This window comes from Metarhizium acridum (assembly GCF_019434415.1).
Source record: "Metarhizium acridum strain ARSEF 324 chromosome Unknown scaffold_1, whole genome shotgun sequence".
Lineage (NCBI taxonomy): Eukaryota > Fungi > Ascomycota > Sordariomycetes > Hypocreales > Clavicipitaceae > Metarhizium > Metarhizium acridum.
Window position 1 is genome coordinate 5,632,462 of NW_027094015.1, and position 21,108 is coordinate 5,653,569.

The 21,108-nt window shown below is 50.8% G+C and overlaps 7 protein-coding genes across 8 annotated transcripts; 3 read left to right on the forward strand and 4 right to left on the reverse strand.

The window, feature by feature from the left end:
- Nucleotides 1-547: 547 nt before the first annotated feature.
- On the forward strand, nt 548-1,752 carry J3458_001749 (uncharacterized protein; the record flags this gene model as incomplete). Its single annotated transcript, XM_066116900.1, has 4 exons — nt 548-661; nt 767-1,040; nt 1,226-1,362; nt 1,642-1,752. 4 exons carry the CDS (start codon nt 548-550, stop codon nt 1,750-1,752), a joined length of 636 nt encoding a protein of 211 aa, XP_065978787.1.
- Nucleotides 1,753-2,619: 867 nt separating this feature from the next.
- On the forward strand, nt 2,620-4,545 carry J3458_001750 (uncharacterized protein; the record flags this gene model as incomplete). Its single annotated transcript, XM_066116901.1, has 1 exon — nt 2,620-4,545. The coding sequence occupies one exon, from the start codon at nt 2,620-2,622 to the stop codon at nt 4,543-4,545; it is 1,926 nt and encodes a 641-aa protein (XP_065978788.1).
- A 435-nt stretch (nt 4,546-4,980) lies between these two features.
- On the reverse strand, nt 4,981-6,371 carry J3458_001751 (uncharacterized protein; the record flags this gene model as incomplete). Its single annotated transcript, XM_007809415.2, has 2 exons — nt 4,981-5,449; nt 5,512-6,371. The coding sequence occupies 2 exons, from the start codon at nt 6,369-6,371 to the stop codon at nt 4,981-4,983; spliced, it is 1,329 nt and encodes a 442-aa protein (XP_007807606.2).
- Nucleotides 6,372-8,100: 1,729 nt separating this feature from the next.
- On the reverse strand, nt 8,101-9,315 carry J3458_001752 (uncharacterized protein). Its single transcript, XM_007809416.2, has one exon. It carries the CDS (start codon nt 9,000-9,002, stop codon nt 8,169-8,171), a length of 834 nt encoding a protein of 277 aa, XP_007807607.2. The 5' UTR covers nt 9,003-9,315; the 3' UTR covers nt 8,101-8,168.
- A 1,538-nt stretch (nt 9,316-10,853) lies between these two features.
- On the reverse strand, nt 10,854-13,675 carry J3458_001753 (uncharacterized protein). Its single transcript, XM_007809417.2, has 4 exons — nt 13,396-13,675; nt 13,195-13,329; nt 12,301-13,109; nt 10,854-12,240 (listed from the first exon to the last, which is right to left on the reverse strand). The coding sequence occupies exons 1-4, from the start codon at nt 13,524-13,526 to the stop codon at nt 11,267-11,269; spliced, it is 2,049 nt and encodes a 682-aa protein (XP_007807608.2). The 5' UTR covers nt 13,527-13,675; the 3' UTR covers nt 10,854-11,266.
- Nucleotides 13,676-14,771: 1,096 nt separating this feature from the next.
- Nucleotides 14,772-17,956, reverse strand: J3458_001754 (uncharacterized protein). Of its 2 annotated transcripts, XM_066116902.1 has the most exons (6): nt 17,773-17,912; nt 16,992-17,681; nt 15,956-16,924; nt 15,800-15,890; nt 15,580-15,743; nt 14,772-15,519 (listed from the first exon to the last, which is right to left on the reverse strand). In XM_066116902.1, exons 2-6 carry the CDS (start codon nt 17,475-17,477, stop codon nt 15,109-15,111), a joined length of 2,121 nt encoding a protein of 706 aa, XP_065978789.1. In that variant the 5' UTR covers nt 17,478-17,681; nt 17,773-17,912; the 3' UTR covers nt 14,772-15,108. The 2 variants fall into 2 exon arrangements, with proteins under 2 accessions (XP_065978789.1, XP_065978790.1); XM_066116903.1 differs by having other exon boundaries at nt 15,800-16,924; nt 17,777-17,956.
- A 1,031-nt stretch (nt 17,957-18,987) lies between these two features.
- J3458_001755 (uncharacterized protein) lies at nt 18,988-20,330 on the forward strand (the record flags this gene model as incomplete). Its single annotated transcript, XM_007809419.2, has 2 exons — nt 18,988-19,560; nt 19,628-20,330. The coding sequence occupies exons 1-2, from the start codon at nt 19,388-19,390 to the stop codon at nt 20,328-20,330; spliced, it is 876 nt and encodes a 291-aa protein (XP_007807610.1). The 5' UTR covers nt 18,988-19,387.
- Between the last annotated feature and the right edge of the window lie 778 nt (nt 20,331-21,108).

The window sequence follows — 21,108 nt, forward strand, 5'->3', positions numbered from 1 at the left end:
AACGATGCAAGAAGCTGCACAACGCGCAAATGATGTTGTATCAAAGCACCTCTGGGATCAATATCTTGGGGTTCTACGTGAAAGAGAGATGATGAGCGATTGAAAGCGCTAATATTGAGAAATTTGGTTCCTTTCCCACAGGCCGCGTTGCATTCAAATAAGTGCCGCCTCACTGCAAGCAAGTGCCAAGCCAGACCCGAACCTCCGAAATCCTGCGCCGCATGATGGCGGTGACAAAAGGAACTTGGACGATTGGCCCAATGCGTACACTCTCAATCCAACGGCCGTATTTTGTACTGACCAAAGTGAGCACAGCTACAGTGCGTTTAATAAAGAGCATATTACCATGCTTGTTCTGCGGCTGCACCGGTTCTGAGACAAGACGAGCCACTCACATGTATTTGTTGCAGAGACTTATTACTTAATGGCGTCCATGTTATGGTTACCTGTTAAAGGAAGACACAGAGCTGGAATTGTAGAATTGGTGTTGGCATTGAAATATCGCCGTCAGCCAGTCTATACTCTGTAAGAGAAAGCTAGGCTTGCTATGGATGTAATCCGATTGAATAAGGGGTCGTTGCCCAAACGCAAAGATGAGATCCTTCTAATTCACGTTCAACATCCTTGTGATGTCTCCCAGGAGCACAGCGGAGATCAGCCGGTCACCATCGGCGGAGCTCTGACTTATAAAGCTACGAGCACTTTTCTCTACAAGCATGATTTCACGTTATCTGAAAACACATCCAATCACTAATCGGCGACCTAGACTCTCGCAGCCAGAGACCTCACGCAGCCAAAGACTGGCAAACCAACCAATAACCTCCTGACTGGCAAGGGCGAGCCCCAAGATCTCTCTTCCAGCTATGGCACCGTACCAGCCAGGAACTCGGACGCTTGCAGGAAAGATTCCTGCTGCATATGGAAGCACATTGCCGATGAAATGCACGATTCCATGGTGGAAGGCAAAGCATGCAACGGCGTCGCCCGCGGTGCTATCCGCCTGGGCTTCCAAAACGCAGGGAGCAGGTCCAAGAGCACCGGTAAAGCCGGCGGCGCAGACGGATCCGTCATTCTAGCAACGAATGCGAAGACAGTCTGCTCCCAGATGAGGAAGTAGTTCGACAAGTATAAGCCGTGTGGTATTGGCATGGCGGACCTCATCAGTTTGGCGCTGCGGCTGGGACGGTGACGGGGCCTGCTTGACCACGCATTCGAACATTTGTAGGTCGAAAGGACAGCAGGGAGCCCGCGCCAAAGGGCGACTTGCCTTCAGCCTTTGACGATGCTGATGCCCTTGTTGGAGTGTTTGAGGACAAGACGACAGGCCCTGCTGGGTTGGTGGCGCTTCTGGCTGCACACACGGTGAGCCGGCAGACGACGGCGTTTCCTGACAGGCCGAATGCTCCTCAGGATAGTACGCGGGGGCTTGTGGGACACCAGATATTTCAGGGAGACGATTGACGAGAAGAGTCGGCGGGAGGTGGTGAAGTGGGATAGTGATGTGAATATTGCGACGGATACGCGGACAGGGGCGTTGTGGAAATCATATGGGCAATCAGTGTCTTGTTGGGCAGCTTTCTTGGAATCAAGTACGTTTCTTCGTCGAGGTTTTCTGAAATACCTTTGCTAACGGTGCCGTAGGACTATGCGAGGGAGTATATTCGACCGAGTTCGCTGGATGTTTACGGCATCAACGACTTGATGGAATGTACAAAGGCCCTACCCAAGTTTGCGGGTAGTAATATGATTTGATGGGTTTTGAGGGGAAAGGAAACAGACATAGGATAGTCGGCTCCAAAGCATCTGAAGGACACTTGGCATAAAATATGTTACGCGTCTTACAAGTATCCAAGTTGATGCTATCCCGCTCATCTGGGGTCAGCACACACAATACAACTGCACATTTTCCCACTCAGCATCGTAGAGTGGTAAAGTGGGCGGGCAAAGAAGTAACTATAATAATCGCACTACCAAGCTGCTAACTTGAAAAGGGAAAGAAAAAAGCATGGCTGTATTAAAATTACCACATGTCGAGCCGGGTCTCGCCCAAGCGCAGCCACTTACACCACTGAACCCAAAATTGCAACAATGATCAAGCACGAGGATACGTCCTGGTTCGCGCAGTCGTCCTTACGGAGAGGTAGCTGGGGACACTTCCCTTCATCCTCCCGAGATGAGCGTATGTGCAAGATTGTGATTTGGATACCAGCTTGACCAACAGCCCAAACCACAATATAGGCATAGTAAAATCATGCAGGTCGTGTAGGCGGCTTGCCACAATCAAAAGTACGCCAACGCACTTGATAACCCAAATAGATGTGTTATTCCAGAAGAACCACTAGCTCTGCATGCTTAAACTACCTTTGACTACAGATTAAGCTCTTGGCATTTCCCGCCGTTGGGACACCGGCGCATGTGGTTACGCCGAACCATCATGTCATATAAACTTCGACGCAGCATACAAATCCAAAACACAAAGCCTGCGTTTACTGTCTCTTTCTCCTCGTCTCTCCTCGTCTCTCCTCGTCTCTCCTCGTCTCTCCTCGTCTCTCCTCGTCTCTCCTTGTTCGTTTCGTCTTTCCCTCCTCGTCATCTACCGGACAAAGGAAACACGTCAAAATGCACCTCACCCAGGTCGTGCTCGGCGTCATGGCCCTCGCCGTGCCAACGTGGACTACACCACCGCCGGCTGCATTCGGCTACAACGGCACCGACTTCCTCCTCCGCGGCAAGCCCTTTGTCATTATCGGCGGGCAGATGGATCCGCAGAGAATACCATTCGACTACTGGCGGCGAAGAATAGTCGCCGCCAAGGCACTGGGCATCAACACCATCTTCAGCTCCGTCTTTTGGAACGAGATGGAGCCGGAGCGGGGCAAATGGGCCGGCAAGAAACCAGCCAACAACCTCACCGACTTCGTACACATTGCCAAGGAAGAGGGCCTGTATGTGGTCCTCCGCCCGGGGCCGTACGTCGGCGGTGCACGAGACTGGGGTGGCCTGCCGTACTGGCTCTCGCGGATCCGCGGCCTCAAAGTGCGAAGCTACAACGAGCCGTTCCTCAACGCCACCAAGAAGTACTTTTCCCGGCTGGCCAAGGACCTGGGCCGCTTGCAAATCACAAGGGGGGGCAACCTGATCATGGTCCAAATCGAGAACGAGTACGGCTCCTACGGCGACGACGTGCGGTACAGGGAAGCCCTGCGCAACATGGCCGCCTCCCTCTTCGACGTGCCCCTGTACACCACCGACGGCAGAGACAAGCTCCTGCTCCAAGACGGCCAGACCCCCCGTGTACTGTCCGTCGTGAGCGGCGGGCCGCGAGGGTTCCCCCTCCGAGACGAAGCCATCGCCGGCACGTCGTCGCTGGGCCCCCATCTCGACGGAGAAGCACACATCTCGAAACCGCTCCAATGGGGCCCCGAGGCAAGACACCACGCGGGCAACGACGACCCCGAGCTCATCGAGAGATACCTCCGCAACCTACACATGGCCCTGTCGGCCAACAACTCGCTCAACCTGTACATGCTCCACGGCGGCACAAACTTCGGCCTCAGCGCCGGCTCCCTGTACACGGGCAACAGGACGATCCCCTGGGCAAGCAGCTACCACGACGGGTCTCTGCTCGACGAGGCCGGCCGCACCACGCCTCTCTACCACATCCTCCGCGCCGAAATCCTCAAGTACCTCCCGGACGCGAGCGCCGTCCCCTCGCCCCCGGTGAACCTGCCGCTCATGCACCTCGACGACGTCAAGCTGGAGCCCTACGCATCCATCCTCCACACCGTCAGCCACACCAAAACCCGCAAGATGCCAGTGTACATGGAGAAGCTCAAGCAGGGACGGGGCCTCATCCTGTACGAGCACAAGGTGCGACGCGCCGCAAACGGCACCCTCCAGGCCGGCGACCGCCCCCGCGACAGAATCACCGTCTACGTCAACGGGCGGCGCAAGGGCGTCATCGACAGCTTCTACGAGCAACCGGCCGCCGTGACGCTCTCCCTCAAGGCGGGCGACGCCCTGCAGCTGCTGGTCGAAAACGCCGGGCGCACAAGCCACTGGCGCAAGGGGTCCGGCGAGACCAACCTCATGGACGATCCGTTCAAGGGCATCAACGGGTCCGTCACGGTCGGCTCGTCCCTCCTCCGCGGCTGGAAGATTCGACAGATCCCCTGCAAGGAGCCGCCGATTCTGAAGAAGCCCATCGGGGGGTCAGTCCAAAAGGGATCGCTGCCCATCTACTACATGGGCAAATTCAAGCTTCCGCCTCTGCGACCAGAGCAGTTCTACTCCGAGATGGACACGTACCTGACCATTGAGGGAGGCACTAGGGGCATCGTCTGGGTCAACGGCTTCAATTTGGGTCGGTACTGGGTTTCCGGGCCGCAGCAGTCGTTGTATGTGCCGGGTGCTCTGTTGAGACCGGGCTCTGCCAACAGAATTACTGTTTTGGAACTCAAACCTTGGAATATGACTTTGGTCGCAAGAGGGGAGACCATGAGGAAGTGGGAGAACCGTCCCGACCCGGATGCACCACAATCATGATGTGATGGTTGCTTCATGGAGTTATGGCCTCAAAAACACGACTCGGGATAGGACGGGGTCGAGTGAGGGGACAAGACGGACATGAAATAGGTCGTGTATTCGCTGCTGTAGGCCCATAGGGAAATAACCTGCTATAAAATATACAATTAACAGCCTCAAATCCCAATGGGACCTCAACAAAAAAAGCTTCTGTCTGTATACCGACCCGATTCAAAGAACCCGAATTTCCAACACTAACCATTGGAATGATGAATTACTCGGATATAATGTCCTCGTCGGTGATGACTTTTTGAAAACCATGTTGTGGAACGTCATGTCCAGTGCTCTTTCGTCCACGATAACGCCTCTGCTCCACGCTTAGCAAGTTTTATTTTGACCCAAGCAAAAGGACCCAAAAGCAAGTTCGTTAGAAAAAAAGGGAGGGCTCGCTTTGGATTACATCCAAGCCAGGTTTCTGCTGCGTCTCCGGTTCTGTTGCCAGAGCACGCCACCACCACCGCCTCTGCGAGGCCCGGGGTATGCTGCCATGTGATTTCGATTTGCTTCGACATCGCTGTCAGACTCTATGGCTTCCAACGCCGAGTTGAATCCGTGAGAAAAGTCGTCGAGCTCCCTTGTCAGCGGGACACGATCAGAATCACAGTCGGGATGCCCACTTCTCGTAGCCACCGCGTCCATGGTATGGCGACTGTGTGGTGCCACCGGAGGACTACCCGAACGGGCGCTCTCGGCACTAACACTACCCAAGGTGCTTGCAGCCAGGGTGCTGATACCGGGGGTTCTATTCCCGGGGGTGCTATTCCCAGGGGTGCTGTTCCGATTACCAGCGTGGAGCCTAGCCTCGGAAGCGTCGTGCGAGGATGGGAGTGGCTCAAACTCGCGATGTGCTACTGGAGCCATTGACCTACCATGCGTGTTAGTTGTTGCTGTACTGCGACGACTTTGCTCATGAGTAATGAAACGTACCGAATGTATTTGTTATCCTTCTCATTTCCGGGACCACTACGGGCATTGCTCGACTTTCGTCTCCACAAGAGGAAAGCTAAAGCGGCAATAGCACAGACGGCGGCTACACCCCCAATAGCGCCTCCGATGATGGCTCCAGTATTCGTCGACTTACTTCCGTTGCTGCTTGGTGCAGCACCGCCGTGAGTTTCAGACGGCTCTGGGGGTTTGCCACTAGCCACGGGCGACTCCAAAACCGTGCCAGAGTCCGACGTCCCAGATGACTCCGAGCTCAGCCTAGTAGGGCTTGACAGAGGCGTAACCGTCGCAGTCAATTCAACTGAGATGGTAGTAAGGTGCAACGGAATCCTCCCTGATGCAGTCAGAACGACGGTTGTCGCCAGTGCAGAAGCCGAACCGCACCCATACTGGAAATATCCTCCCTCAAACAAGTTCTTGTAACATACATTCTTGCCGCGACATGTGTATATGTAAGGATCAGCCACCGTCTGCGGCCCACTGTTCCGGTCGACGCATCCCGTGAAGATTCCAGCATTACATGGTCCTTTATCGGGACAACAGCCTATAACTCCATTCTCGACATCGGCGGCGCAGTGAGACCCTGCTAAACATGTAGCTGGCAGATCGGGATCACCTCCTATGTAACCACAGATAGTATTAGACTCTCGGCGCAAAAGCTCCAGGGGGGATACGGGAGCTGGTGTAGCCAGAGGCCATGGCCTGACGTTGAATGCGCGCGCTGCGACGGTTTTGGTCTCTCGCGGCAGCACGTTGCCGGCCACCAAACTGGACAACGTGGAAAATACGAACAATGAAGTCGGAGGCGGCGGCAGCTGCGTAAAGAAGTGATTTGAAATCATTTTGTTTTGTCGATGCTTTCTTTCCTGGGTTCCGAACCGTTGAGCGAACGCGGTGCAATGCTGTGCGATGGGATGCCGACAAGGTCGGCGCAACGAGCTAGTGGAATAATATCCAAGAAGGGGATTCGTGACCCAGCAAAGCGCTCATTGCTGACGCAAGGCTGCGATCTGGGGTGAATGATGACGGAGAGATTAAAAAAGCAGCCAAAAAAACCGACGAGAAGGAAACAATGGGCTGGGGGCGTGCACAAGGTAATAAAGACCGGGATGAAGGAAACATGAGTTTCCAAAACGCCAGGCCGCCCCGACCAAGATGTCGACCGGTACGGAGAACATGTTACAATAGGCTGGTACTCGGCACGTATCATCCATATCGCTTGGCAAGAGCCACCGGCATGCCAACAGCATGACCTACTATAACAGGGTAATAAGTTAGTTAGCTGCAAGAATTCTTTCCTTGATTGCATGCTTTTTCCTGCGTTGCCTGGGGCGCCATCAGCCTCAATGTTCCACTCGGCACCGACTGCCCAGCAGTTCCAGCACTTGAGGTACTACTATTCGCCAAGCCCTCCAAAGGGCGCTTCTTTGTCCCTGCCCCGGGTCGAGGTGCTTTCGGTTGGCTTCCCAGGATGGTGTGTGGCACGGCATCGTTGCCAGGTGCTGGATGTGTTGGTGGACGAGGGGGCAAGGGGGATACGAGTCCCTGGCCGCCTACCACTCTTTCCAAGTCGACCCAGTGCCAGTAATAAATATGTGATGGCTGGGCTCTAGCTGGGCCCTCTGGCTGCATCTTGTGATGCCGGAGTATAATTCTGGGCAGGCTGCGCTCGAATATTGCATGTTCCATGCTCTGACGCAGCCTGGGGGTTGGCGGCAAGTTTACCTCTTCCAAGTTAGTCCTGTTGGTCTCTGCTCATCCGTCATCAATTGCTCCCCTTTGTCCCCAGTCATTGAAAGCCGGTCTGTGCATGGGGCCAAAAATATCACAATATTATCACGGACGCAAAAGGGAAACAAGGAATGCGAAATGTGGAATGTCACGCAATAGACCCCGGGGGGGGGGGGGGGGGGGGGGGGGGGGGGGGAACACACAAGAAAATAACAGTCTAGCACAGGGCTTGCATCCTCGACAGAATTAAGCAGAGTCTAACAAGTTATCAGTTACCCAATACAATACTCGGCACAGCTACGGAGTATTCCGTCTCGAGCTCGGGGTGGAAACCCGCTTCAATGGCCTCAGCAACGATGTCCATTTCCTCCCCAGCTCCCCCTGTGGTTCCTGTGACAACACAGCGTCAGCTTTCCTGTCCAGCTCATGCTGAATCCAGCCACGCTGCAGACGATGCAGTCCAATCGGTTCCCCCAAGATGGCGCGGGCCTTGCATTGCAGAAGGGGCGGGCTGCATTCTGCAACGGGTTCGACACTGTGTTCCAAAGTTGTTCGGATTCCATTCTGCCGATATGCCATTGCATGCAACAATGCCAATACCCCATGTGTACTCCGTACGTGTCGATGAGTTGGCATGGACTTGACATGAGCATCGCCACCAAGACCACCAAACAAGCTTTTTGTGGCGCAGTCCAGATGTCAACCAGGTTCCCGATGCTTTTCTTAGAATCTGGCTTGAATGGCATTGTGGCTATGCGCCACGTGACCACCAAACTCATCAAGCACAGTTCAGCCGTCCATCCAAAACCGCAAGACGACATCCGTCACTGCGCCATGATGCAAAGCCCATCCATCCTTTGGCAACGCCGCCCGACTCAGACCAAGATTACAAACCAGACATGCCATCCTCACACTTTATGTGCTCTCGACCAGTCGACTCGCTGCCGCTCTTGTATCGGCCAATCGCTCTCGCTGTTCGCCCTCCCCCCAGTATCCTCCAGTACAGTATTCTCAGTATTCATGTGCTTGCCTGCAGACTGTCCCCTCTTTGCAACCTTCCTTTGTCGTTTCTCTTCCTTCTTCTGCTGCCTAATCGCCTTCTTTTCCGCTCGCGTTAATCGAGGGAAATCGCCATCAGGACCCCGCAACACGTATCCCGGATGCATGACACTGAGGCCTACAAATGCAACCAGCATCGGGAACGCTGTTTCGTTGCCCAACATTGGGCTGTAGTGGTTGAGGCCTGGACCAAATTCGACCAGTCGGAAAATGATGCGCATCTGCGACAGCTCAATTCCGTCAGCACGCTCATTTCCTGGAACCAAAACTACAAAGCTACCCGCCACAATCATAGCCAGCACGAGAAGCATTGTCCAGATCAGCCATCCCATTCTTCGTACATGACGGCCCGTAACCCGACGCATCTTCCAGTAAAAGAACAATGTCATGCCTGTGAATATGACGACATGCCCGAGCTGCAGTCCAATGCCCGCCGTGTACATCTTGATGCCAATATTCTTCACTCCGGCACTGGAATCACCGTAAAGCATGCTTCCACCTCCACCTTGAACTAGAAAGCAGACGATATCTAGCCATACGAATATCAATGTGAGCTGGTGGCTCTGATGCCCCAGATCTTCTTCTGAGGCAAGCCCAAGTATACCATCCGAGCAACCGTAATGTAGGCGAAGGCGTTGATCCCTGAACAGTTTTGGTGTGCCATTTTCATTTTCATTTTCCATTTTCTCTTCGACGCAGGACAGATGTGAGGGAGGGACAGACAACAAGGCTACCTACATAGCGGCGCCAGGAGAAAAAGCAGCTGGCCCCAAATAACAAACTGCAGTTGCTGCTGGTCGTGAGCGCCGACGGTTCGAATAGCAAATGCGGCTGTTTCCCAGGCGCCCCCCATCAAGAGAACCCACGCAAATGTCTATCCCGGGCATAGTGTTAACACGCCTGCGCGCCACGTCCAAGGTATTGCAACATGGAACAGACCTTTTTCAAGACCATTGCCTGAACCTGGACCGCAGTCGAGAGGCCGAAGAGAACGGCAAAGGCCATGGTTCCACCAAAGCTCGGGTGTATTCATAGTTTGAGTTGCAAGAGTCGGGAGGCACATGCCCGTATTTTCCTGCAACGGCGGTGGTACATGTTGTCGTGGAGGTAGCCGAGGACGAGGTGGTGGTTGGTCCCAAGGACGGCGCTGTAATCGCCATGATTATCCTAGATACACCAGTGCTGGGTCTTGAAAAACCTATGGGTTCTAATACAGACTATCGGTATATCGTTGTATTCCTGCGCATACCGAAAACACTCCTTTGTTGAACTTGGGCACTATATAGATATATGTTTCTTAGGTTGCCCTCTTGCACAAAGGTTTGGATATGGAGATACACCATACCAGTCTCAGCTGCGTCACAAAGGGGCTTGGTTGCAACTTGGAAGCATCCACAGAGCATAATCGCATAGACTACCAAGGCTATTATACAGCCCGTGGCAGGGTTTGTCTACTAGCAAGCATATTACAGTGTAGAGTGCGATAGCCAGATACCTAACCTGGTTCAAGCACCGTTGGCCTTACCGTAGGACGCGCCACCAGAATTCATCTCCTGTCAAGCCTTGGCCAGCGTCAGACAACCGTCCGTCATCACGGAGCCCAGCCGAATCAATGGCGCTAATCAACGTGGCGCCGCATTCGCAGCTTGGTTGTATACAGACCATTCATCTCGGCCTTGTCTGTAGTTTTAAATGTTGCAACTGACACTGCACGTCGGTGGTGGTTGGTTAATTCTACGAGAGCTGGAATGACCAAGGTCCTACAGAGGGGCCATCGGTGATTCGCATCGAGGACCAAGGGATAGGAGTTAACAAACCATGTTATATTGACTTACCTACACACATTCTGCACTTCCTCCATGTGGCCCAGCCGTAAGAATCCTATCATGGCCAGCCTCATGAATGATGCGGGCCGTGAGGCGCCGTGCTGTCGCCAGACGTACGCCAGCCCTATGGGACCTCCTGGCCGTGCGTGATGCCCACCGACGCATACACGCGGCGGGTTGGGATGGTAAGTCGAGAAGAACCAGGTAGAGCTATTGGTCATTGATTTCTTCGCATCGGGGGTAGGTAGCCGTGTATTGTACCTTGACCCGTTGTCCAACGGCGGCTTTGCTTAGCAGGGGAGAACATTGACGCTTATACTCTGACATGTAGTTACCCATCTAGCAGATTCCCTGGTGACGAAATCTACACAGAAAAGCCCCACTGACTTCATTGCGATGCTCGTATTGATCGTAGGGTTGTTTAGCTCATGTTGGGGGGATGCTGTATCTCGCTTTTCATCCAAAGTACGTTTGGTCCGTGGAAGAAGTGTAATAGCTGTATCCTCGAGTTGCGCCCTGACTTCCAACTAGAACTCGACTCTCACGACATGTTCCAAAGATGTTTGATTGCCGTCTTGGTCCCGAAATAATCGCCTTATATAGGAACGGAAGAGCCATGTTTATTATTGACTAGGTTAGCCATACAGCCAAATAACCTTGACTCTTGAGCTACTTTATAAGTCTACTTTATGAGTAGCTTCGAATAGAGGCGTTGATACAGCCCGCGCTTGATATCGCAGTTCGTAGCCATCTTAGTGTCACCACGAATCCCCACGAGCACATAGGCTTGCAGCCACACAGTCCAGGTGATTGATGCAGGCAATTGTGAATGATTGTGTATTATACAAGTTGGCACGCTTCCACAAACAGCTCTGCAAAAAGAAAATAGGGCAAACAAAGAAAACGACCAAGTAGCATAGCCTCCCTGCTAAAAACGAGCAACCCAAGTGTGGTGCAGAACGAACGAGACAACCGCGGCAATGTAAACGAAGGAAGGAACCATTCAACGCCATTCAAATTATACCCTCCCCCAAGGCTCCTTTGCCTGCCAACCATACAACCTCTGTGCCACAGTCCTCTCGTTGCAGAGTCCTCTCGTTCCAGCCAGGACGACAACAGGCTCAAGTACCCGCATGCGGAGTCTTGTCACCAGCAGGTTTGGTAGTCTCCTGCATGGCGATAACTAGAGACGTAAGCTGGTCAATCTTCTGGTGCAGTTCAGCAACCTGGCCCTCCACACCCTTGGGCTCTTCCATGTCATCTCCGTCCCGTCTTTTCCCTTCAGGTTTTAGAAGAGTTGACTCTTGCGATAGCGAAACTTGTTGCCTACTATAACCAGACGACGGCCTTTTGTGCATTGCAGGCCGACTACTTTTCCATGACTCACGCGGTCCCCTGAAGCCGGCGTACTCGTCATCTTGCGAGTTTCGTCGGATGTACTCGTACAGCCTGATTGCTCCAACAATCGGTAAATGTGTGGCGCGGAGAAGGACGATTCGTCCTGCACGGAATTTGCCGACTCTAGGAAGGATGAATCGCAATGGCCGAAATATCACCAGGGCAATCAGATTGAATGGTGGGTAGAAATGAGTAAGCCGATTACTAGTTGATGCCTCCAGCACATAAACACTGTACACATAGAGGTACTCTTCTCTTGCCTGCGTGATGACACGAGAAAAGCTGTTCGAGAGCATACCAGTAAGGGACCCCTGCAAGAGAATAGACGTTAGAGTAATAAAAATAATCATGAGAGGCGGCCCAAAAATTGGGTCAATCTGATCCATGATGTCGAATCCAACGTAGCTTGATCCGAAGAAGATTTTTGTCAAAATGCCTGTCATTCGACCAAAGCTGAAGGCATCACGGCCAATAAGGGAAAAGGTGGTCAGGAAGCCAAAGTAAACAATGACAACCAATACCATAAACTTCACAAAGTCCTTCCCCATTTCTTTCAGGCAAGGTATCAAAGTTCCCCAATATGGGCTCAAGCTCAAAATAGAACAGATTCGTGGCATCATAAAAAGAGCCTCGAGAGACAAAACATTGAAGGCCATCTCGTTCATCGTGGTATCATGTTTGGCAATTCCCATGACTCCTAAATTGATGGTCAGCAAGGGCAATCAATACTCATTCAATCATAGATCCAAAACCATACTAAGGCCAGCAAATAGAAATCCAATCAGGATCATGATCATGTCAAACACGTTCCATATGTCTGTCGCGTAGAAGATTGAGCCGGCATCGATCCATTCACTCAGTTCATCGTAGAAGAAGGCTGCTATCCAAATAAAAAGAAATATTTCTGTCACTGTGATACGTGTGTCGTCACGGGTGATGAGAACCGAGTAGTACAGACACAGAAAGACAACAAAGAAGAGAACTTCCCATGTCTTGAGGTACTTGGGCACACGGAGGCGTGAGAAGGGATCTGAGGTGCGGGGATTGTAATATCGCGGTTTTTTCACAGAGTTGACCGAAAGAGTGTCCCAAAATATAATATCGCCGTTCCAAATGCCAGTGATGATCTTTTGGACTACATGTTGACTGAGAAAACGTTTTGCGTTGGCAATTGCGGCAATCTCCAGGGCATTCAAGCCCTTAAAGGCAGCTGTTGGGTCTGCCTCGTCGTCACTATCGTCGCTCAGATGTGTCAGGCGTGAAAGGGAGCTTAGCATCTTTGTCCGCTCCCTGGCGCTTCCAACAACGATGGCTGGCAACTCCTCCTCAGAAGAGTTTCTACGAATGAGGAGAGGAGAGGTCTCTCCAGCCTCTTCATCACGGCTCGGCTGTTGCGATTGGTGTTCGTGCTCCGGGGCCACCGGTATCTCGTGAAGGCAAAAGTCGACTGCCTGTCTTTCGCTAAGTCTGGTGAGAAATCGCCACGCCGTGATCTCACAAGCAAACGAGCGAGTCTCTCTAAGACTCAGGTGTTCATTTGAAGCAGCATAATGCCATTTGAGAGCGCTGTTATGCGAGAGTTTATTAGTCCAATTCAAATGCCGTGGAGACGAAGACGAAGACAAAGGCGAGGCCATATGCGGATACTCACAGCAGGGCATTCACAATGGCAGGGTTGGTGCAGTTCTGACTGAGGTGGTCAACCAAGACACGAACACAATTTCCAGCCTCAGTCGTCCTTAGCTGCTCAAATGTGCTCGGCAGCTCGATGACATCTGTAAAGTAGCTGAATGTACGAGCAGCGAATTAGCACAGAGCCGAGGGGAGGACTGCAGCGAGCACAAGTACCAACAGGGAAAGCTTCTTGACCACATCGCGAAATGAGTCGTCCTCGGCAATTTCTGGCATATCAAAGTCATATCTCGCAGACAAGGGGCTGAGGTCCCGAATGGGCTGCGGCCGCATCCTCAGCCGGATGGGCATCCTATCAGCTGTGGGCGGCACAATAGAATAGAATATAATGTACCCGAATATCTCAATGGGAATGGGACGACGGAGAGAATACAGGCGAGCAAGACGACGAGATGGTGGCCGGGCACGGGGTAGAACCGTAGAATCCACTGCCGAACTACGCACTGTACGCAGTCTGGTACCGCGATGTCTGTCTGGTACATGTATTATGATATCAATTGATCTCTGCACAAGGTCATGGCACTGGCCAATGCGTCTGGTCGCTCCCGCCGTTTTAATTGCCTGTGGAACCAGGGGGCAGGCAGGCGCCACATGGGTCATGGTCTAGAGTCTGGTGTAAAGTGTCAACCGTCGCACGGTATATCGGTGGTTGCAACACGTAAAATACCGTCTGGTGGCGTGGCCACGCCTTTTTTTTTGGTAGTTTTTCGTGTACATCAACTGGTTGCTTTTGCCGGTACGCATGAGTGTCGCCACGACATTCATAGGTACCTACCCTACTACGCGCGCGGCCCCCGGTTCTGGTGACAGCATAACTATTACAAGACAGGTCCTAAATTATCACCAGGTATTAGAAGTCTCATGTATAGATGATAGCCAGAGGACAGTCACCAGAAATCCCTTGGCGCGCTCCGGGGTACTCAAGTACTCATTAGCTTCGGACCAATCATTCATCACAAAAATGCACCCAGACCCTATTCGGCGCGTGCTTCGTACAGGTCTCCGTGACGGTTTTACCGCCATCGAGAAACACATGTCTTACCACGACGCCAATTTCGTCCCTGAGAATAGAAAAACTATTGATGACGGGGCAAAAGTAGCCTGGGTGGCGCACCGTGCGGCGTAGACCAGCCCGTATTTAGGCTTGTGTAAGAGGAGTGGTGTCTGGAGGATTGCCGAGGACTGTGGCGGCCGACGTTGACGGTAGGCATCTTTGCTGCTGGGTTTTCAGAAAAAGGGTCATTTCTATGATCAAGGAGGTATTCCAAGCAATTTCTCATTTCGGCATATATGTCTGTTGGCGTTTGTGTGACGTAACTTGCCGCAAACTTGCTTTGCGCTTGGGTTTGATGTATGGCCAAATGCGTGATATTTATCAACAAATGCGCTTTCCTCGTCGCCGAAGATGACATCCAAATCTCCCTTATGGCATGGATCCTCTCTTTCGAATGTCCATGTTCTCCTTGAGTAAGCCATTTGTTAATGTTCCGAGCTTCTGCTTTGGTCGAGTGGGCGTGGAATGAACATACAGGACGTGTCTGGATCTGTGTAGTTTTGGCCTTTGGTTTTGAGAGTTCACGACAAATCTCCCCCATCGACTTATCGCGGATTGTAGATTCAACCCCTTACCTAACTCCACTCTCACGAGTATAAGAGCAGAATCTGTACAATCCTTGGCTAGCTGAGCATCTGTAATCACACATATAGAGCATGATTATACAGGATGTCATCCGTGCCTACGAGGCATGTCGTCCATGTGCTACCCTTATCCAAGAAAAAAAAATACTCTGTTACCTGAACAAACAGATCAGAATGACGACGGCCGAGGACCAACTATTGCCCGAATTTACATGCTGTTCCATATTCACTGGGTTTACCATTTCGTGTCTCCTCTCTTAATATCACCATTCACACATCTCTTGACCCAATCCCAGACCGTGTTGTGCCAGACAAGAGCGTTTTCTGGATCAAGCACCCAGTGTCCCTCGTTTGGAAAGATCAACAACCGACTTGGTACGCCATTTCCCTTCAAGGTGTTGTAAGTCGCAATGCCCTCAGTAATAGGACATCGATAATCTTTCTCGCTGTGAATAACGATAGTCGGCGGCGCATTTCTCCAGTTGCGCAACAACTCAGGCCGAGCAGGGTTGAAGCGTTGGAAAGCCACGGGCCGTTGCCAAGGATATAGAGCGCCTTCAAAGTTTCCGCCCTCATACAATGCGTCTGTCTGCAAAAAGAACGAAGGAAGGTTGAAGATTCCGTCATGCCAGATCGCACAGCAGAACTATTTGCAAGAGATATATTAGTCACACACATCGGCAAAATAGCATGTGGTTGGTAATACCTTGTTGATGATCTCATGTCCTAGCATCCAGCTAACCATGTAGCCACCGTAGCTGGCTCCGGCAAGCACTGCTTTATCCTGGTCAAGATAAGGCAGCTTTTCCAGATAATTTATAAGATTCAAGAGATCCTGAAATGTTCGACCACCCCATTCGCCATTGATCCCTAGATTAGGCCAAATTAGCGAGCGTCGGGTAGCACCAGGATGAGCCATGTCATACTTCTTGCAAACTCAAGACCATAGCCCACGCTTCCTGTGATGTTGGGACAAACTATTACGTATCCCTGTTCTGCCCAGGCAGCAATGTTCCACTCCATTCACCACCCAGTCAGTGTGAATTTTGCGGATAAAACAGAAGTTTAGGAATACGACTCACCCTGGTGCTCCAAGCGTCATCCCAAGAAGATATCGGACCACCGTGTGGCATCAATACCCACGGATATTTCTCATTTTTCTCGAAATCGTTGGGTCGCAACATGAAACAGTGAACACATACATCATCCGCTCCCTCATACCAGAACTCTGTGACCATGTCTGGGGATAGCCCGAACTTTTTACCCTCACTAGTTGCTGATGAAAGGGCTTTGACAACGGCGGCCTCGGAGACATTCACAACTTGCCAGAGGCTACTGTCTATGAAGCTGGAGCTGGAAACCAGAACTTCGTCCCATTTATCGTCTTTGAGTGGATAATACGCGGATGCACTACCATGCTTGAAAAAAATGTGCGGCATCTCCCCATCTGCGAGTCTGAGCTTCGATAGAATAGTTCGACCACATTTGGCACTTGTCATGATGATGTTTTCAGAGTCACCAGCGAACTCGAACCCTTTGGGTGGATCGTGTTCTTCGTCGCCGCCACCCCACGTCGGCGTGACAAGACTGAAGACATCGAAGGCATCGAGTGAATTCGTCGATGCTAAAAGCAAGCGAGAGCCATATTCGTCCCCACGTGGAACATAAAGAAAACCAATCATTGCACCATCGGGGGAAAACCGAATGTTAGACATGATGCACTCATTAACACCTGATGGCAACTGTATTGGCTTGGGTCGTCCGGTCGGTGGTAGGCTAAAGGAATCAATAGGCACAAAATATGCCGAGCTTACAGCAAATTCCCCAGGATCCAGGACTGTTCGGTCTTGTGCAATAAAGACGGCGCCTCGATGAGAAATATCAAAGCTTGATAGAGGATCTCCAACGTCCAGCATTCCTCCAGGTGCATCTAGTCCATGATTGTTGACTAGGTTGAGGAGATGACCTGCAAACTTCCATTTGCCAGACGAATCCTGTTGCAGCGTATTGTACCACAAGCTATAGGGCTGTTCATTCTGCAATGAGGTCCACTATGATGCACATTAGAAAAAAAAAGTTGGCGAACGAAACATGCTGTCATCCGGCTCTTGAACTCACAGATCGAACACGCGCCCCGTCAAAGATGCGGCCAGTGGAGAGTTTCTGGTGAGCCTCTTCGTTGTACAGAAGACCATCATTATCAACTTGACCAGTAACCATGAATACGACAGATCCGTCATCGAGTTTCTTCAGTTTAAGATTTCCAATTGGTCCATTGAACTCGGCGATGTGGATGTGTTCCCAAGATCCATCTTTTTCCATAGCCATAATGGCTTTCGTTCGGCCCTTGTCTCCAGACTTAAGAAGCAAAATATCATTGGTGCCAGGGACCCAAACGGCATCGTGAACTTTATCATCATCTGATATTTGGGATGACTGACGGCTTTGTAAGTCCATAACACGGACTTGTTTCACAGTTTTGTCACCGAACTTGTGGGTGGAAATCGTATAGAGAGCCAGCATGCCATCGTGATTCGGAATCGCGGCACTCCTCCTAGGAGCTCCGAGGAGAGTTTCTGCTGTCAGCTTTTGAACACGAACCATGGTCACTGCCTCTGTGTTTCGATAGAGTTTATGATAGGTGATTGTTTCGATTCAATCCCATTCATGTATGAGAGAGGTGATGTAAGGCTGAAGCGGAGTGCAGTGGACGTCGTAACTTGGCAACTAGGCGGGGAACGTATGGTGCATCCGAGTATATCATGCACATGTATTTTACCGTGACGGTGCAGAAACCTACCTAGGTACCTAGGTAGGTACTTGAGTAAGTATTGGGTAGCTTGCGCAATCATATAAGAAATCAATGGCGGACCAGGTCTTAGAGGGGAACATTACGTACATACCTGGGTTGGTAGCTACTACCTACCTAGGTGCCTAGTAGGTAGGCATGGTGTACGCGTTGGCTCACACGCGGCCTGGTTGAGAAGTTCGGATTTTGAGGTACAGAAGGCAAAGGCCACTGTTGCCCATACGCAGCTTTAGTTGATGCCGCAGAACAAGCTCAGACATGACATTGAAAAAATTTTGAACATTGAAAAGGAGATGTCGGACACTTGGGGCGTCAAGGAAAGAGCAATGGGAGCCACGGCAGACTGCACGTGTTGGCGATAACACCTAGAGTCAATCACTACAGTGCCGTATCAAAAGTCTGTCAAAAACCCACATTTACAGCTAAAGTCGCCTTAGACACTACCTTATTATTCTATTAGCTTTTAATAAAAATAAAAGATATTTTATATTTATATTAATAAATACTTAACATTTATTAATATATAATTTTTTTTTATTAAATATTATTTAAAAGGTAAATATCTTCGTGTAAAGAGAGAGTAAAAATCTTACCCCGCTATAAGATCTACTAAAACCCTCTATAATAGATTTTTTTACGAAAGGTTAACTTTAAACCTTAATATTATAAAAATAAAAGAAAATATAATAAATTTTTTTATAAAATATAAAAATATATATAATAAATTATATATTAGTAAATTCTTAAGTATTTATTTTAATAAATATCATGTTTTTTAAGAGAGTGTTTAGGGTGAGTTTTGGTGTAAAAGTGGGGTTTTTGACAGACTTTTGATACGGCGCTGTACCAGACAGTTCCAGACTCCATGGGCCTGCATGTGAGTTGGACTATGTACAGTGGGAGGCAAGGTATGCTGTCTCGGACTTTATGTCAACCCGTTGGACATCTCGACATCACTTAACACTGGTCTCAAAAGGGTTGTCCATCCACAGTTATCTCCAAAACCTAGCTGCTACCGTCGAGTGCTGAAACGGCAGCACGGGTTGCTGTACCCAGACATGGCACTCCAGCATCATCCATTAACGCCATCACCCCGGGCCGCGACTACCCGCACTCTCGTTTATGCATCAGCCCTGGCCACTCATTCACCGCTCTGACTGCTTCATGCTAGCTCAGAGTTACTGTCGGCATGTGCCCAAGGCATGTCGGAGTGCCATCCATGTCTCGTCTCCGATTTCGGGGAACCCGGCTGACTGGCCGCCCGGCCTGGCCAGCATTCTGAATCTCCTTCGACAGTGGTCCCCCGTCAATACTCGGGGCACTTTTGGTACGGTATTTCTTTCTGTTCATCTCTAGACAACTCGCTTCAAAGCACACCGTACTGTGGGGGACTTCCGCGGCTGTGCCTGAGGGGCTGAGCACATCATCCTCTACCGGGCTGGGCATTACGAAAACCGCGACGGGCTTCTGCCTCATCATCTTTGCCAAACCAGACCTTGAAGCGATTCCACGATAAAAGGATTCCCAAGAGTCGCAATGCGTCTGCGGCAATCGTTATTCCAACAAAACTCTCGAAGAAGAAGCTGCTGCAATAAAAAGGAACCTCACCTGGACCGGCCTTGTCGAGCTTAGCTTCTGTTCAAATTTCCAGTCGCTTCGTGGTGCCTTTGTATCTGTGTTAGCTGCTAGGGGGGCTTTTGTCGTCATGAAGGTCACCAATGAATCTGAATTGGCGACAGCCACACCAGCCTTGGAACATGCTACTGAATCAACACAAAGATGGAACACGAAGAACTTGGGATGGAGACTGGCTGCTGATGCTGCCGGTGCTGCGTGCGCTGGTGTTTTGGTTGCGCCAGTCATTTCCATCATTGATCGGTACGATTTTCGGGAAATCTATCTACCAATCCTTCCACCTCATACCATGCTCTAACATGCGAATCAGATCCATCATGGAGAATGCTTCCGGACGCAGTTCTCTCATCGACTCGATTCGTTCCTCCGTTCGAAATTTCCTTCTACGACCCGGACCCGCGCTCTTCTCTCGGCCTTGTGCGCTCATCTTCATTTTGTACGGCGGTACGTATTTCACAGCCAACGCACTCGACACGGCTACCTCTACCGCCACCAATAAACCCGCTACAACCATCTCCTCCGGTGCAGGCAAATTTGCCGCCTCATCGGCCGCCAACGTCGGCTTATGCATGTACAAAGACCGCTCGTTTGTCCGCATGTTTGGCCCCGTGGGCGCTCCCCGCGCAGTACCCTGGCCTTCCTATGCACTGTTTACCCTGCGCGACTGCTTGACAATATTCGCCTCGTTCAATATCCCTCCCCTTCTTGCGCCGTATATAGATTCACGTTTATCCGTCGAATTCAAGAAGCACTTTTCGGGTCAAACTGCCGCGCAATTCTTCGCCCCTGCGGCCGTGCAGTTCCTTTCTACGCCCCTGCACCTCCTCGGTTTAGATCTATACAATCGGCCTGGCCGGTCTCCTGCCATTTCATGGCGTGATCGCTTTGAAATTGTTCGATGCAATTGGCTTATTAGCTCCGCGGCCAGAGTGTGTCGCATTGTTCCGGCTTTCGGTGTTGGGGGAGTAGTCAACTTCAAGATTCGGCAAAACTTGATGGCAAAGTTGGAATAAAACCGGATCTGCTTCTGCCGTCTGTTGTATAATGGGTCGTTTTGTCTACAATTGGCATATGTTCATGGGTTGGCATTATGAGGCGTTGGGACTGCTGACATGGTATTGTTTAGTGTAATTTTTGAACCTGTCATCCTCTATTCATGAAGTGTAGGTGGACACCATAGAACGGGAATCATAAAGATAGAAAACCTCACTTTCGCATCAGGCCACTTGCTAAAGAACGCATGACTTCGGAAACAAATCACTCGACACGCATTAATAGTCACGGCCGTGTCGTTTGCTGGTATGTACAGTCATTAGGCCATCCTATCTGCGACTTAATCTGTAGTGTATCAAAGTGCCGCCCTTACCAGTTCAAGCCGCGCAACTGGAATCGTTTCCATTTACTTCGTTTCTCATGCTCATGCTCAACTCAATTCACCGACTGAGTCATCGTCTTCGCCTTCTCCACGCCGTCTTCCTTTCCGTGTATGGGCTCTCCCCACATCCAACCTCGTCAAGGTATCAAGTCGCCATATTCCTAGCAGCAAAAAGCAACAATTCGTCAAATCAGCTTCCGGAACGCCGTCCCCCGACCAGAGGTCCCCTATTTAAATAGAATCGGACAAGTCAAAAATGCTAATTTCCTCCACAGTCGTCAAACAGGATCCACGCAAAATCCCTTTACAATGAGTTAAACATGCAAGTCTCCCCAGGACCTTACTAACTGTATGAAGGCTTGCATGCTAGTAAAGAAATTTTGTCGACGGGAACAAAAAGAGTCAAATGCTTCCCC

Excerpts from the sequence above, each read along its gene's own strand:
- J3458_001752 (XM_007809416.2), bottom strand. The coding sequence starts at position 9,002 with ATGGAAAATGAAAATGAAAATGGCACACCAAAACTGTTCAGGGATCAA.
- J3458_001753 (XM_007809417.2), bottom strand. The coding sequence starts at position 13,526 with ATGCCCATCCGGCTGAGGATGCGGCCGCAGCCCATTCGGGACCTCAGC. Across the intron at positions 13,330-13,395 it reads GTGGTCAAGAAGCTTTCCCT|CTACTTTACAGATGTCATCG; the intron begins GTTGGTACTTGT and ends TCGTACATTCAG. Across the intron at positions 13,110-13,194 it reads GCCATTGTGAATGCCCTGCT|CGCTCTCAAATGGCATTATG; the intron begins GTGAGTATCCGC and ends CTCGCATAACAG.
- J3458_001754 (XM_066116902.1), bottom strand. The coding sequence starts at position 17,477 with ATGGTTCGTGTTCAAAAGCTGACAGCAGAAACTCTCCTCGGAGCTCCT. Across the intron at positions 15,891-15,955 it reads ATGACGCTTGGAGCACCAGG|TGGAACATTGCTGCCTGGGC; the intron begins GTGAGTCGTATT and ends TGGTGAATGGAG. Across the intron at positions 15,520-15,579 it reads GACATGAGATCATCAACAAG|TTCTGCTGTGCGATCTGGCA; the intron begins GTATTACCAACC and ends TCTTGCAAATAG.